General features: G+C 40.8%; 1 protein-coding gene across 3 annotated transcripts; it reads left to right on the top strand.

Moving 5' to 3' along the window:
• Positions 1–110: 110 nt before the first annotated feature.
• ANKRA2 (ankyrin repeat family A member 2) lies at positions 111–7,554 on the top strand. 3 transcript variants are annotated; one of them, XM_082496933.1, is made up of 9 exons: positions 111–130; positions 865–1,268; positions 3,322–3,480; positions 4,166–4,231; positions 4,891–4,988; positions 5,158–5,283; positions 5,679–5,745; positions 5,837–5,917; positions 6,971–7,554. In XM_082496933.1, exons 2-9 carry the CDS (start codon positions 980–982, stop codon positions 7,024–7,026), a joined length of 942 nt encoding a protein of 313 aa, XP_082353059.1. In that variant the 5' UTR covers positions 111–130; positions 865–979; the 3' UTR covers positions 7,027–7,554. The 3 variants fall into 3 exon arrangements, with proteins under 3 accessions (XP_082353059.1, XP_082353061.1, XP_082353060.1); XM_082496935.1 differs by lacking the exon at positions 111–130 and adding an exon at positions 391–443; XM_082496934.1 differs by lacking the exon at positions 111–130 and having other exon boundaries at positions 735–1,268.
• Positions 7,555–16,840: the final 9,286 nt, after the last annotated feature.

Here is a 16,840-nt window from a genome sequence, read left to right as displayed (position 1 = left end):
AGCGCAGCCAACACCTCCGCCTCCGCCACACGTCATCGGAGGGCGACTCTCTCTAGCCAATCGCCACCGCGGCGTGGCGGTAATGCGTCACTTCCGCCTTTCCCCCAGCGGCCAAAACGGAGGGGCCCAGGTGAGGCGGGTCTGTGGGAGTGGGGTTATGGGCCCGCTCGGCCGGAGGGGTTCCTGGGCGGTGGGTGCTCCGCGGTGTCCGTGGAGAGCGGCAGCGGCAGCTCGCTTTCGGGCCTTTCGTCCTGGAGCCGGCGGCCAGCGGCGCGGTGGGAGGGCTCCGGGAGCGCCCAGGGCTGCCAGGCCGCTCCGCCTGCCAGGCGCTGCTGCTGAGCCCGGCCCGACGTTAGGCTTCCCGCGGCGCTGTGAAAAAGACCCGGTATCCTGGGATGTTTTTGCTGTCGTCCGTGTAAAAGGGATTTGTTGATTTCTTACGTGTATGGTAGCAGCCATTTATTTTACTCAGGTTATGAAAAGACATAAAGTCACTTTAATTTTTCCTTCAAGTGTAACGTTTTTAGGAAATGAACTCATCTTCTTTTTATAGCCTATTTCTGTCTTGCTATAAATGTGGTTGGGTTTGTGGTGAGGTTTTTTTTGTTGCAACCAGGCTAATATTCTGAAATGATACTTAGATGAAACTCCTGCTAGCTTCGTTACGGACTTTGGCTTAGATATCCATGTGGTAAAATTTAAATGGATGGTTTGGTCAACATCTTGTGACAGCAGTAAGTTTATTATTTCCCCAAGGTTTTGACTATCAAAACCAAATACCATAAGCTTAAACTAAGTCAAGTTTGGTGTATGTTTAGGTATTACTTCACCAGAATGTTGTTAACCTATGTTACATGTGTTCAGTTGCAGGTTGTTCAAACGTCCAGATCTCTTTAGATACAGCTTGGCTGGCTGGAACTGCTCTGGGCTAGAAACTATGAAGAAACAATTTCCATAAGACTGCTACGTGACTGAGGCCATGGCATCTTCAGCAAACTTAGATGCTGAGGCCCAGCTAATTGTAGAAGAATGTCCCACTAGCTACAGCCTTCCGCCTATGCCGGACATTAAAGTGGAGAATCAGCTTGACTCTAGCACAGAGGAAGGCCCAGCTCAGAGTGTCGCAATGGGAATGAAATTCATTTTGCCCAATAGATTTGATATGAATGTCTGCTCACGATTTGTGAAATCTTTGAATGAGGAGGACAGTAAAAATATTCAAGACCAAGTTAACTCTGACCTTGAAGTGGCATCTGTCTTATTTAAAGGTTGAACTTTATAGTACAAATTGTTATGTGTGAACTCTGTCATCCTGTTATGTTTGGTTTTTTTTTAAAAGCCTCTGCCTTATGTGTGTTAATCAGTAATAGTTTTCTAAGATTTCTTCCCCTAGCACTTTTACTCTATGCTTAATGGAATATTAATTTAAAATTAATTTTCCCCAAGATTATTTTTTTAAAATCAAAATTTTAATTATTTTTTAATTGAAAAAGTAGAAGCACAGAAAGTTTCTAGTGTAATTTAATAAGAGGTGATGCTGGTTATGAAAACGCTTACGTGTTTTGTGTCACATGTCCTACAACGTGCTACGCATTGTTGAATGTGTGTGTCTTTACAGAACGTTACTGAACACTATATGATCATTTGAACTTCAGCTTTCTGCAGCACATTTTCTTTTCACTAGTGCAATAGCGAAATAACATAGGTCATGTGGTTGACTTTGTTTTATCAATATGGCTGTACAAAGCCTGTAGTAGTTGTAGTGATTAGTTTGCTAGTTTAGCTTCGCAGTACTTAAAAGTGAAGGTTGCTCCAGTTCTGGATCACTGCAGCTAATCTCCAGCCATTGCTGGGCAGCTTCATCAGAATTGATCCGTACTTTTTCATGACTGAGCATATCAACGGGCAACAGAATTAGGGCTTCCATCTATTTCCCCTTAACAATTGTGATTTCCAGTGCTCACTGCTGTATTTCAGACTACTAGTGATGTATCTTTTTGTGAGGTTGAATTTGACCCATTTCCTGTAACAAATGCAAACACTGACTTGTTGTGGATTTTGATGGTTTCTCTGATTTGTATTGTTTGGCTGCAGTTCAGCCATTGTAATTTTCAAACTTTTTTGATTTGCAGGCCCTAAATGCTTACTAGTGGAGCTGCAGACCTGAATGGCAAATTTAGACCCATCAGCGATAGGGTTGTTTTTCTTAGGTAATATTTGTGAACCCTTTAGAAGTAGTCCTGCGGATCCAGGGACCGCAGGTCAAAAACCCCTGGTAGGTCTATTAATTTGATCATATCAGCTGTAGCAATTTGATTGGCAAACAAAATGTAATCTCATTTTCATCTTGTTACCCTCTACTTCTTTTAATTGGTTCTCTCCCTAGATTTGCACTTGGGTTTATGATCATGCAGTTCTTTATGGTGTGAATTCAGTGTGCATGTTAATTAGCTTCCAGTTATTAATTACTAGTGCACACTGGTGTTGAGTCAATTTAGCAAATAATGGAGTTTAATCCTTCAATATGCCTTTCTAGTATTTAATCAGTTAGCATCTTATTTGGCTTCTCAGCTACTTCTTAAAATCTAAAGCTACTTTCGAGAATTAGAAGTCAAGATAATGTATATGTATTCTGTAATAAATGCCATTAGATTCTAATAGAAAGCTAGGAAAGTTAGTACAAATGTTAGTTCAAAATTAAGCAGCACTGACTTCTGGAAGTCTAAGTGGTGACCTGCTGTTGCATTTTATGTAAATTAGCATGGAATATCTCTCTTCCTGCTGGATAAGTATTTATAATGCAGTTACAATTTTATCCAACAGGAGTAGATAAATTCCTGGTGAAGAAAATTAGTGAAGGTCATCTCTGCTTGATAAACTGGTTAGGGAGTGGGGAAAGGGATGAGCTGAGCAGTTACCTGACTGCATGGCTGACCAGAGCTGCATCATGTTATTGCATTGGAGAGTGTTAGTAAGGATATAACAGGCTAAGTGGGGTCATCTTTCCTGGTAAATCCATGCCAGGCGTGTTGAAAGTCTAGACGAAGGCTTACTGCATTTAGACACCACCTTGTCTCTGGGTGACATTACGCCATACTGAGTGTGCGGGGTAGCAGCATTGTTCTATGCTAGAAATGAATATAGCCCTTTATTCAACTTTTATAATACATAGTGGAAAAACCACACATCACAAAGCTTATTTAACGCAGTTTTTAAAGATCTTTTGATACTGGTGCTTTCTAGTTTGACTTAGAATCTGTGGCTTGCTTTTAATGCTCTTACTAGTACTAAAATCCTGTCTGTTTTCTCTGTTCAATGTAGCTGAATGCAACATCCACACTTCTCCTTCCCCTGGTATCCAAGTAAGACACGTTTATACTCCCTCAACTACTAAGCATTTCTCACCAATAAAACAATCAACTACCCTAACTAACAAACACAGGGGAAACGAAGTCTCTACAACACCTCTGCTTGTAAACTGTAAGTATCTTTGCCTTACTGTTAATAATTGTTTTGTGAACTGTATGTTAGGTGCTTGACAGATTTTTCCCATTTTTTCTTTGGTGTTGTAATAAACTTTAATATAGGAAGAAAATATTGAGATACTCTTGTCTAATTTCACATGGTTCCTACCATAAAATAGTAATCCACCTGCTGTATTGAATTCATGACTGCAGCATATTTTCCGGAAATGGTTCAATTCTTGATTTAAAAAATATAGGTAAAGATTTTTCTGATCCTTTCTAAGCTTTAAGTTAATATACTTCATATGTTTGTTTTCAGAAGTTGTGCATCTTGTGTAATTTATTAAATTTAGATAATTGGTGCTATAGACTACTACAAATGTCGTGATTGTCATGGATTGTTGCTGACCAAGCAGCAGAGAAGAGAGCATGTTGCCTTGTGAAGAGTTAGTGTAGGAAGTATCTTTGCTTTCTAGTATGATTTATACATTGGTTAAAAATTACCTAAACCTATAAAACTCTGGGAGACTTTTCTGTTTTTAAGATAGTGATTCCAGTTCAGAGTATAAGGTGAAACCTATCTACACTCGCAAATCCAAGTTCTGTATTGCTCAAGCTAATGGATGTGTTATGCCCAGTGCCAAATAGAGCAGAATGAAAATTGGTGGGTGTAACACATGCCTTTGCTTCCCTTTTTACAGCTTTATCAGTTCATCAGCTGGCTGCTCAGGGAGAAATGTTATATCTGGCCACACGTATTGAACAAGGTGAGACAGAGGGAGGTTAAATGCCTTCCTTTATACCCTGTTGTGCTTGACTTTTTCCCCAAAGCTGTATAAAAAAAAAAAAATCCTCAGTCCTAGTACAAATTGAAGGATATTTGAGGTATTTGTTCTTCGCAGATGTGGACTGTTGTTTCACATCAGTTTTTTTTATTCATTCATTGCTATGATTTGGCTTTTTAATTAAACATTAACGTTAATGAGAGTTGTAAGTAGATCCCTTCCTCCCACTGCTCCCCAGCTAGATAGGTAATCCATGGAAATGAGAAGGGAGAATCTGTTAGTTCTATCAGAAGAGTTAATTTTTTTAAAATTATCTTTGTAATTTAGAAAACACTTTTATTAATGGTGGCTTTCCAGTTCTATTTAATTAATCGACATAGAGAGCTATATGTTGGTGATTTAAGCCATGGCTCACACCTGCAATATAATAGTGCTACTTATTCTGATTTGTGGGATAGTCTTCAGTGTGACGTTTGTGCATCCGTAATATGTACAGTTGAGATTTTGTCTATGTAACATACTGAATTGAGACCGTTAATAGTATATTCTTATTGTACTATGAGTACTGTCAGTGTATTTCACCAGCTCTTACAGTGCTTTAGTGAAAGGGATTACTAAGTTGCATATTTCTCTTTGAACAGAAAATGTAATCAATCATAAGGATGAAGAAGGATTTACTCCTCTGATGTGGGCTGCAGCTCATGGGCAGATAGCAGTAGTGGAATTTCTCCTCCAAAATGTAAGGAAAAAAAACACACTTAAACTTACTTACTATTTAGTTCAGTTTGCCTTCCTAAGTTTTTCAATACTGCTACACACTTAAAACTTTTAAGTTAAGGTCTGTGTAAATCCTCATATTAAAAAAAAAAAAAAAAAAGCATGGTTAATTTTTTTTTTTTTTTTTTCAGGGTGCAGATCCTCAGATTTTGGGGAAAGGACGAGAAAGTGCCCTCTCACTGGCTTGCAGTAAAGGATACACAGATATTGTCAAAATGCTGCTTGACTGTGGAGTTGATGTCAATGAGTATGACTGGGTAAGACTCTAGCTTGAGTTTATATCAGAGGGTGCTTTGGTCAGAAATTTGAAACAGGCCACAGCACTGGCTTGGGTTTGAAAATTGTTCTACCTCTTTTGAAATACTTGAGAGTTTAAAGACTTCCACAGGATAAGAGAATTTGGCCCTACTGGTTCTGACTTCTTTGTAAAAACAGAATGAGACCAACACTGAGTCCTTGTAGAAGGGTGAGCTTGCAGTCTAAACAGTAGACAAAAAAAAGGTGGAAGTTGTGAAGAACCAAAACAGAACCTAATTTTTAGAAAACCTGTGAAGTCTCTTACTGAGCCAAAGAATTATACTCATGTGTTAAGGAATCACAGTTGCAGATTACTCAATCATTAAATGTCTAAGGCTTTTCCCTGCTTTTGCAGAATGGAGGCACACCTTTACTATATGCAGTACATGGGAACCACGTGAAGTGTGTAAAAATTCTCCTTGGTAAGCAGACTGCCCAAACTGAATTACCTGTAACAATTTACTGTCAGTTCTCTTTGTTGGAAATATGAGTTTCTTTTCCTATTTTACATAGAAAGTGGTGCTGATCCAACTATTGAAACAGACGCTGGCTACAATTCCATGGATTTGGCTGTAGCCTTGGGCTATCGGAGTGGTGAGTATTGCAAATGTAAATTCTTTGATTTTTATTTTTACTGCTCCTTGTTTATATAGCTGCTGTAATGGCCTAGTAGAGGTTTTGCAGCTGTAGGAAGATCCCTGTCGTACAAGTGTTAATACAGCTAAATATATCAGCTCTCAGCTCTCTGTCCCTGTCTCAGAAAGCCAGGTACCTAGTAAGAGAATGTCACTGACCTGGATCTGCATGCGTGGGCACAATTAATGGTGTGTAAGGCTGATGCAGCCATGATCCGGACAAGGGAAGCTGAGCTGCTCCTCCCCCACCCTGTACAAAGGAGTGTGTGTTGCACTGGACAGTGATAAGAGGCCTGCAGCCCTCCTGAACTCCTCACCCTGGTGCTCTGTTGATAGGCATGATGTGATTTAGTTTGCAAAACATTCCCTTCTAGCTCCAGTTTATCTTGGAGGCAGACAGTAGTACTGCCAGAATCAGTGAATTAGGCTACCTTACTTGATTTTGGAAAACAGAGGCGAAGAAGGGACTCACCATTGTTTTTTCCCTCATGCTGCCTTCATTTTGAAAGCTGTGAAATGTCTGCCATTACAGAAATGAACTGATTCCTAAAATAAGCCCAGCACTGCATGTGTAGCTTCTCCAAGCAGAGCCCTGTGCTAATGGGAAGGCCAGTAGTTTCACAGATGTCTAGATGTAGGACTACTTCAAGAATTCAATCTCAGAACATTCCAGAGAAGTAGTTTCTAATAAATATTTTGCCTACTTTCCATTTATAGGCTTACAATTTTGCTTTCTGTATGCTATCTGCCTACTCAAACCAGAGAACAGATCATAACCTCCAAAAAAAAATAATCTGCTTCATTGCATGTATTTGTTTTGCATTACATGAGACTTTTATTTCTGAAAGGATGCAAACTGTCTTCCCAGGGTGAATTTATTCATGTCTTTTTTTATTAAATGATTGTACAGGACAAGCCAGCATCTGCCAAGAAAAAAAATAGTACAACCTGAAAAATGTGAAAAAAAACATTGAATGCTGATTAATATGATTTTTTTTTTCCTCTGCTTTAGTTCAACAGGTTATTGAGTCTCATTTATTAAGGCTACTTCAAAATATCAAGGAATAATGGTTGGCTCTTCTGCGGGTGTCAGTTCTTGGCTTGGAGATTTGAAGTGCTTTTTAGCCCTCTAATCAGTGATGAAGGTTGGTTGTTTTCTAACCTTACCTCAATTCAACTATTTGCTGGTTTTAGTTAAGCTTTTTATTCTTATTCTTCTTCTTTCATTGTTCATAGAAATATGTCATCCTTTTTAAAATATATTGTATATAATTTTAGAAGAAAAAGTCAGTTGTGCTTGAAAAACTTTTGTAAATAAAACCAGTTTTGACCATCTAAATGTTTACACTGAGTGCAGTAGGTGGCACTGTGCCAAGTGTCCTACTTCATCACCTTATTGGTACATGGTCACAGGAAGAAATTTGTTTAGCTATTGAAGTATCTCACCATAGAAGATAGATGTTTTTACTGTTAATAATACCAAATTGTGCACCATGTGTGATTGTTTTCAGTATCCCTAGTTAATGTTACTGTGTCAGCTTTTGGCTTTGTCTGATTTTTAAGAAGTTGGTAATAAATTGAAGGACTTTGATGGTAGTTTAATTCCTACTCAATTTCTTTCCAGCTGCCTCTGCCTTCCTGTTGTAGTCCTGAAACAAGTAGGCCAGTAGAAATTTCTCTAGTAAGGAAGTCTAATTGCAAGTGCAGAATTCCTAGCTCATTAAATATCTTCCCTGCAGTCGCTGGAAGTAGACATAGGAGGAGAAGCCAGAGCCTACTGCATTCCAGTCTTCTTCATCCAAAGTGTAGTCCTTTGGATCCCAGAATCATAGTATATCTTGAGTTGGAAGGGACCAAAAGGCATCATCAAGTCCAACTACATAAAGCTAAATCATATGACTTGGAGTGTCATCCAGATGCTCCTGGACTAGATGTAGTAACCAATTCCCTAGGGGGAGCCTGTTCCAGCAACTGACCACCTTATCGATGAAGAACCTTCCCCTGATACAGCTCCATTCCGTTTCCACATGTCCTGTTGCTGGTGACCAGAAAGAAGAGATCAGCACCTCCTCCTCTGCTGGCCCCTTGAGGAAGTAGACTGTGATAAGATCACCCCTCAGCCTTCTCTTCTCCAAGCTGAGCAAGTCATATGACCTCAGCTGGTCCTCCTAAGTCTTGCCCTTGAGACATTTTACCACCTTGCTTCCTCTCCTCTGGACAAACTCTAATAGTTTGATGTCCTTCTTATAATGAGGCACCCCAAACTGCACACAGTACTTGAGGTGGGGCTGCACCAGTGCAGTGGAGAGTGGGACAATTCCCTCCCTCAACCAGACAGCTATGCAGTGCTTGATGCATCCCAGGATGTGGTTGGCCCTTTCGGCTAGCAGAGCACACTGACTCATATTCAACTTGCCATCAACCTGAACCCCTTCTGTAGAGCTGCTCTCCTGCCTCTTGTTTGGAGGGATGTCCTAGTGTAGCTGTTCAGTTAGAACAGCAAGTATGATTTTGAAATTAGTTGAAAAAGCAGGCAATGTTAACTGATTTTCTGGGACCCCTGCACTTAATCAAAACTACATGGAGTGATGGGACATGTGATAGTTTTGCACAAATAACAGATAAGCTTGTGAAAGAGACTTTTCAGCATTTCCCTTGATAGTACATGTGCATCCCCCATGTGGTGTTGATGTGCTTCCATAAGCATTTATCTGTTGTGTCCACTAAAGGTCTGGCATCTATTCACGTACATACACCCCTAGTCCCCACCTTCCTTCCCCAGGCCATGGGTAGCGAGCTCAATCTCCAACTGACTTTCCACCCAGAGTTCACGTGACATGAGTGGACCTAGGTAACTTACTGTACACCTAGTATAGTGTCTCCTACCATGTTTTATTTTTCTACTTGAAAATCATTCCATATGCAAAGGAAATCAATACTGTTTAAACTACATGCACTGTGGTCCTGACTGAAGGTACTGGAAGGCTGGGGAATAAGCCAGCCAAGTTCTTTGAGTCAGAGCCAGAGAAATAATTCAAAATGCTAAATTTGTTATTTCGAAGTGACTGAATACACAATAGGGGAAAATGTAGAAAAAAAAGAATTTCAAACCAACATCGATTAAACCTGAATTTCTGGCCAATTTTCTCTCTGACTCTGTACTGAAACATCTGTGGTGTACCGAAGGTGTAAATCGGGTGAGAATTAAGCTCTGAAAGGTTGGTTGTGTGAGAACCAGTCCAGAGATCCATTTCTTTCATGAAGCTGAAATCCTAAATGGAATGAACCTTAAGGGAGTCGAAGCAAGAAAATGTAACTCATCTCATGGGTGTTGATGAAATCCATGCTGCATTTAAGTGAGTATTACCTGTCTCCCAGGCTTTGACACTTGTAAACCCTACATAAAAGTACACCAATTCTACTGTATCATCCATGACTAAATCAGATGAAATAAACAGTAAATGCGACAGGCTTTGGAAGCAAGAGAGGGAAAATAATAAAAATCTAGAAAAATAAGTTTTAAGTGATTTTAAAATAACATGAAATGGCAATTACTGTAAAAATGCATATTAGAAATACTGAAATTTAACAGTGTTGTGGTTTAACCCCAACAGCTAGGACCATGCAGGTGCTGGCTCACTTCCCCCAGGTGGGATGGGGGAGAGAATTGGAAGAGTAAAAGTGAGGAAAGACTTGTGGGTTGAAATAAAGACAGTTTAACGGGTAAAGCAAAAGCTGGGCACACAAGCAAAGTAAAAGAAGGAATTCATTCACTGCTTACCGTCAGCAGGCAGGTGTTTAGCCATCTCCAGGAAAGCAGGGCTCCATCACGCATAATGATGACTTGGGAAGACAAATGCCATAACTCCAGATGTTCCCCTCCCCCTTTCCTTCTTCTTCCCCCAGCTTTATATGCTGAGCATGATGTCATGTGGTATGGGATATCACTGTGGTCAGCTGGGGTGAGTTGTCCTGGCTGTGTCCCCTCCCAACTTCTTGTGCACCCCCACCTCCTCGTTGGTGGACAGTGTGAGGAGCAGAAAAGGCTTTGAGAGCTTAGCCACAACCAAAGCCACCAGCATGCTACAAACACTGTTTCCCATCCCAAATCCAAAACAGCACCATACCAGCTGCTAGTAAGAAAGCCACCTCCATCCTAACTGAAACTATGATGAACAGCCTTTGTAAAAACAAATCTTGGACTTCCAGGTTTGTTGAAAAGCAACACAAATGAAATGCACCCTTTATTTTCTTGAAATAGCATAACCTGAACCATTTCTGATTAATTTTTAAGACATCTTATGTGTAGACATGTTATATAAGTATGCATAAAGAACAGAATTTCCTTTTCTGTATTATTTGTGTTACAGGAAAGTACTTGTTCTAAATGATGAACCTTCAATATCTGCTTTGTATTTTGTCTTGAAGTTCAGTCAGCATTGATTTAATATATAGGAAATAAACTGACCGATTCTTAACTACTGCCCAAAAATGTATCCTAGAAAATGCATTTTTGGATTACATGGGAAGATACTGAAACAAAGAAATGTAGATTAAGACAGCAAAATGGAAAATTGCTTCCATCTTTTTTCTGTAGAATTTCGAGCAATTGTCACATAGTCATCACCAGGCATCCCACAGAAGTGAGTACAAAATGGTCATCTTCAAGAAGCTGTTTCTTGCATTAGGAGCCCTTTCTATAGCATAACATGATGCTGCTAAGGCAATAAACGTGGAACCGAAGCTTGCTGTGGCTCTTGTGAGGGCCCTGCAGGGAACAGCCAGCAGTATTTCATAAGCTATGATTCAATCACCCTGAGGAAAACTTTGAGTTAGCAAACTAGGAGGGGAAAAAAAAAAAAAAAATCTATGCAAAGATAAAGCTTTATTCACTGGAAAAAAATCACTGTCAAGAAAGCACAGACAACTGTTGATTATGCAATATTAACAGCATGCTTCACATTGTGTTTCTCTGAGGCACAACGATGAATTTTTGTTTCTCTTGCTGTAAATGCTTCTCAGCATTCAGTTTTCTTTGTTTATAGTGGTAAAAATTGTAAAGCCCCTGATTCAGCATTGGTAACTGTTTTGAAATGTCAGCCTGCTGATCTTGTTTCAGTGACCAATTTCTGTGACAGCAGGGAGAAAACACCAGGAGCGACCTGTGAACCACACACACAGGTCTGGAGGCAGTAGGGTTTCCTTGCCACTGCATGCCACCTGACCAGAGGAGTCTGAAAATTCTGCAGCTAAAATCTTAACTCCAAGTTGATTCTCGCCAACACTTTTTACCTAAAGCTCTTGCTAATGTAATTTCTTACAGGAGCATTATTAAAGTATTTTACATTTGAACTTGAATGACAGCATACTGTATTCCAGAGTGTGAGCAAACAAGTTGCTTTTCCCAATTAACTAAACTATTCTTGCCAAATCCAATGACAGATGTCATGAACTCTGCCTCACAAAGCAGACTGGCTAGCACACTTCCATGTACTAGTAACAGCCAAATGCTTCAGAGTCGCACAAAGTCTTTGTCTCATTCACTCACGTTTGACTTTGCAGGGTATTCTGGTCTACTTAACAGCAGGCGTACGCAACAAATGAACTCTAGTCTGCAATGCAGTGGGTATGACATTTGTCAGAATTAACATTCATTCACAGCTGCTACTGGCTGAAACAGCTCAGCAACCTTACAGTGCAAGACAGGCAGGCTTTATCTGTCTGGCAGGGAGGTAAACGAAAGCTAAAGAAGCAAGCAGCTATGTTCATAGAGGGCAATAACGTAGGTGTAAAGTAAGAAGAAGGAGAAAACAAAATTTACACATCCACTTTGCTCAAAGGAATTCTACTTTCTCACAGTTAGGCAATGGCTGAGACAGAAACTGAATGAACAAAGACAATGAAGAATAACCATAAATAGATTGTTAATATTTGATTAAAAGAAGTTTAAGATGCTAAAGTCTGTAAAGCCGTTCTGAAAGGAACGGTGACCAGTACCTCTTGCTCCCCACCCTGGAAATGCGGTTATCATAACTAACACCATTTTATAAGGCGAGCGGCCATTCTCTGGGACCCAGTGGGCCACGCATTGATTTCTTTTCCCCTCATCATCAGGCCCTGAAGGCCCTGTGCACCGAGTACACAAACCAAACAGATTTCTGCTTCCCCTCCCTACCGGCCTCCAGGTTCCTGGGTGCCAGGCCAATCACTCCCTTCCTTGCTGGCCTTGAAGGTCCCAGGCCAACCTGGTGGTGTTGATGACCCCACCACAGAACAGGGACAAGCGTCACAGCACCCAGAGCACTGTCAGTAAAACCAAGCAGTTGCAAGTCCTAAGGGGACTCGGACCAGAACTGCTGCCGGACAGTGAGAACGTGACCTCCCGGTGGCCAGGGAAGCCTCCGCCATCGTTTGCTTCCTCCGAGGCCTGAGGGAGCGGCTCGTTTTCTTTTACATGATTTTGTAGTCTAGATTATGATTGCTATGTTGATACAGAAAACCATGTATTAATATCTTGTTACCTGCAAAAGAGGTCAAAGTTCCAATTCTCCCGACAGATTAGAAATTATAAATTAAGCTGTATTACAAATCTGTATTATGCTACTTATAAATCATACAGCATTGATGCTGCTTGAAGAAATCCTATGCCATTCTAGTCAAAAATTCTGTGCTATACTATTCATAACAGCCTGTTAAGAAAAAAAAGGTTTTAATTCTAACTACAGCATAGTGCCACCATCATTCTGCCAAAGATCCCTAAAAGACCCTGTCTGACCCCTCAGTGTTGGTTGACAGAAACATAACTTTAAATCTATACATTTTCATCCAGGCAGGATCAGTCAAATGAGGAGTTAATAATGTACAATGTTAGCATTACTATTTGCATGGAAATTTGATGATCAGTTTGTAACACCCCAGCCCTGTCTGTTCTGGTTTTCCCTGGGGCTGTTACTAGTTCCACTCTGTTGCCTTCTTTGTTCAGCTGCCTTGTACTTTGAATTCCCCACTTGTGTTCCTGAGACAGCTACAGAAAGCAGCAACCTCCTACCAGATCTTCCCAGGGTAGAGCCTCACCTCCCTTCAGCCTCCTCTGGGTTTTTCTTTGGTATTAAAAAAAAAGTATCAGTATCCTACACCTCATGCTACACAGGGAGCTGGTGCCCACAGCAGGGAGCTAAGAGACTGAAGATTGGACCGCTGCTCTCTACCTTTCCCAAGACCCACGCAAGGTGATCACAGGTCCCCACTGTGGCACCAGAGGCGAACTGTCCCAGGGCCATGATGCAAGGCTTCCCCCGTGCCACTCTCTTCTTTCAGAGAATTCCCAACAGTATTCCTGCAGAGAGCAATACTGTGACTCAACTCCAAGGAGATGGAAATCAGCCACTGAACTTTATTCTTACTTGGCTAAGAAACAACGTAGAGAAACTTTTACTTATGGCATGCACCAGTTTTGGATTTCCAAAGCTGGTTTACTGTGCCTTGGTCCTACAGTCTTCCAGTAACCTTTAAGCAATCTTGAAGCTCACTTCTTTAAACTCTGATGATGCTACTTAACTCATGGCCTGAAGAGACAGCTGTAAACTAAGGCCAGAACTACTATTTATTTTCCACAACTGTTTTATAACAGTACTTGGAACAAAAAGTGTCAGAAGTAGAGCAACCATGAAAGTTTATGCTAAATCTAGGTAACTTGTTCTGCCCAAGCAGTTCACATTCACAGCTCTAGCTAATCCCTAGCATGAACCAGATGCAATTCCATGTTCTCATGAACCTGTCAAGGATAAGGGATAGCAAAAAAAAAAGGAGAAAGATTGTATTTACTGGGATGATAGTCTTAAATCTGTTTTGCATTTTTCACGAGGAAGCTGATTGTTAGAGGCATTCCAGCAGAGTTTTTCCTGAATGTTGTGGACCAGACGTTTTTTCCTTCACAACAACAGTATAAAACACTGGAGTGCAGACACAGCCCATCACTAGAATGATCATCATTAGTATTGTTATAGCAGTTCCGCTTGCATGCACCTCCTGCTGTGCAGCACATAACGCTTTCAGGAAGTACGCTGCTCTGTCTGGCAATGAATGTATAACTGGGTGAATTAGGAATCCAGTCACTTGGAACTTTAAAGATCAAAGATATTGTTAGGGCTTAGTCCTAGGAATGACGTCTGAATAGATTGTTCTGTTGGGGTTGATTTGTCACCAAATTAAGCTAGCAGCTCTCCAGGCATACAGGACTGTAAAGCATGTCAGTCAGTCTTCAGCAGATGAGCAGTGATGAAGCCAACCATGCACGCAGAAATCTGCGGGAAAGGTTGCAGAGCCCAACAGAAAGGGAGATGTAAACTGGGCACAGCAACAAGGTGGATTACAGCTGTGGGACCACACTGTACAGCTCATCTCTTTCCTGCGAGAAGAAGCCTAAATAATCTCTGAATAATCCTCTGAAAAAAATATCCTGACCTGCATTGTGGGGAATATTGTTTTGATTCATTACGCCAACTGCACATGCTCTTGTTTTAGTACTGAAATCAAAACGTGGCAAATACAGCCACATGACAGGCTTTTCACAGCCCACAAATTTTCTAGCACATCAGCATTTCTACTTCATAAACAGAAAATATAGCTTACAGGACAGTACTATTTTCACATGAATTCTAGTATATATCACTTGCAAGTATTTCAGGAGGACCTATCGTACCATCCAATGGCTTGACTCAACCTTTCTACATTACTGTCAGCTAGAGGACGCTGGACGATGTGCAATCTGCAGGCAAACTTGATCTGCTAGCACTTAGCCAGGCTTCTACCACAGCTTAAAAATGAGCGAGCTCAGGCTAAACCCTATAAATCCCTGCACCTGTAGCCGTTAGTCTACACCTAGATTATCTTAAATGTTATAATCTAAAGGACTCAAAATACAATTGCTTCTGAAAATGCATCACAAAACCAGCTTGCCTAGCTATTCTGCATCTGCGTTATAACGTCTGTCACGAGTACAGGGTAAGATCACAGGCATAACAACATTGCCATTGTCTCCAAAAAGGCTTTTGTTTAGAAGCGTTATGCTTTTCTGCTCATATAAAATGCGATGGTTTCAAGAAGATCCACAGCCTCCCAGAAAATATACTGATGCATCCTTGAAGGCTCAAGTCTCCCTTGGAATTTAACTTACAGACTACTGACATAGTTTGTCTGTCAAATATACCGCATTTCCTAATGAAACCAGAGACCTACAGAGATGAGACAAAATTGAAAAAGCAAAAGTAAAAACAATTTCAGGTTTTGAAACAAATAATAGTGCTCAATGTTCAAGGTACAAATAGTTAAAATAAGACAATGCTGAAATACGAGGAACAAGTTTAATGGGAGTAGAGGGTCTATTCTACAAACGTGAGAAGGCTGACACACTAAAACAGAATGACAATCCATCTTGTCAACAGTTCCTGACAGAGGTCAGCCTAGACACCAGTGTATACGTGCACGAGGTCACATCTAAGCAAGTCTGATTTTTGTATGCTGGTAGAAGACGACTCAGTGGATCCTGAGACCTGTAGGCTACTCCAGCTTCTACAAAGACTAAAAAACACACAGAAAAAAAAAAAAATCTTAAAGATCATCACTGCCGGGTAGGAATTACTGGAGCATGAAATGCTGCAGATGTATGTGAGGATTGTTTATCTAAATGCTGCCCCCGACATATGCTGAAGGCAAACCCCAGCTGCAAGAGCTGGCTATGCTGGTTTCACGTTGTTTAGGAACTTCCCTAAACCAGAAAGAACTGCACCATCTCCCGATTCCTATCACTAAATGATGCAAGGCAACCAGAAGTGAAATAAGTGAATTTGCACATTAACTCCCTGCTGCTTGGACACCAAGTGTCAGGGATAAAAACTTCTAACAGACACCTCAAATCAATGAATCTGCCACTCTGCTGCCACAACTGTTCAATTTTTTCATTTAATCTCATTTTCAGTTCAGGTACAGATACTGCAAACACTCATGTTTGCATTACCTTTATAGGATCAGGAGCCTTGAGGCAGTAGCTGTCTCTCACCGTATGTTTACACAAGACTCATGCCCAGTGGGGGCAGATGAATCCCCCAACTGTAACAACAAAATGTGAGCTGACTGACCTGTACAGGTGAAGCCAAACCATGTGAGAAATGAGCACAAATGCAGAAGTCCTTAAAAGGTAGTTGATCATAATAAATATTGTAAACATGGTTCCTACCCACTCAAGTCTGCTCCCTATTTATCAGTAAGTGGCTCTATTGAGGCATTACCGCTTTTAACTCCTGGCAGTCCTGCAGAGGCAGCAATACTGAGGAGACAAGGAAGATCATCCCCACACACATTACCAACACCATTCTACTGCGACTGCCAGTTACACTCAACAGATGTGTAGTGCCACAGATGTCGGGTGTCAAACACTAAGGTCACAGTTCTAGCATAGATTTTGGCTCACACAACTACCTTTATATTATCTTTGTTCTGCATAGTCACAAGTTAAGAGTGCAAGAAGCCCTCCTGCATCTCAGTTGGGTCCTTAAAGGTAATGGTAGCCTTACTTTTGCAAGGTTATTAGGAACTCATTGCAGAACTGCAGCCCACAGAATGCTACTGCTGAGAGATCTGACTCTCAAGCCATACTTGGTTACCTCTGCAATTGCCTGATGGAGTTGCTGGAAACAGCAGGAAAGCATAGCAGGACTAACCACAGTTCCTAGAGCTGTGGCTTAAACCCAGAGTTCCTCCTGTTTAAGTAGATACTTCCAACACCTTCAAATCTTGCTTAATCTTACTGCAACATTTTAAACCCAGTGATAATAAGCAGGTGCGAACATTTGCCCCAAGTTACATCTTGCTTGTGAAGCAGGAG

Source organism: Vanellus vanellus (assembly GCF_965231255.1).
Source record: "Vanellus vanellus genome assembly, chromosome: Z".
NCBI lineage: Eukaryota > Metazoa > Chordata > Aves > Charadriiformes > Charadriidae > Vanellus > Vanellus vanellus.
The sequence above is the reverse complement of the archived record's forward strand: the minus strand, read 5'-3'. Positions and strand labels throughout refer to the sequence as shown.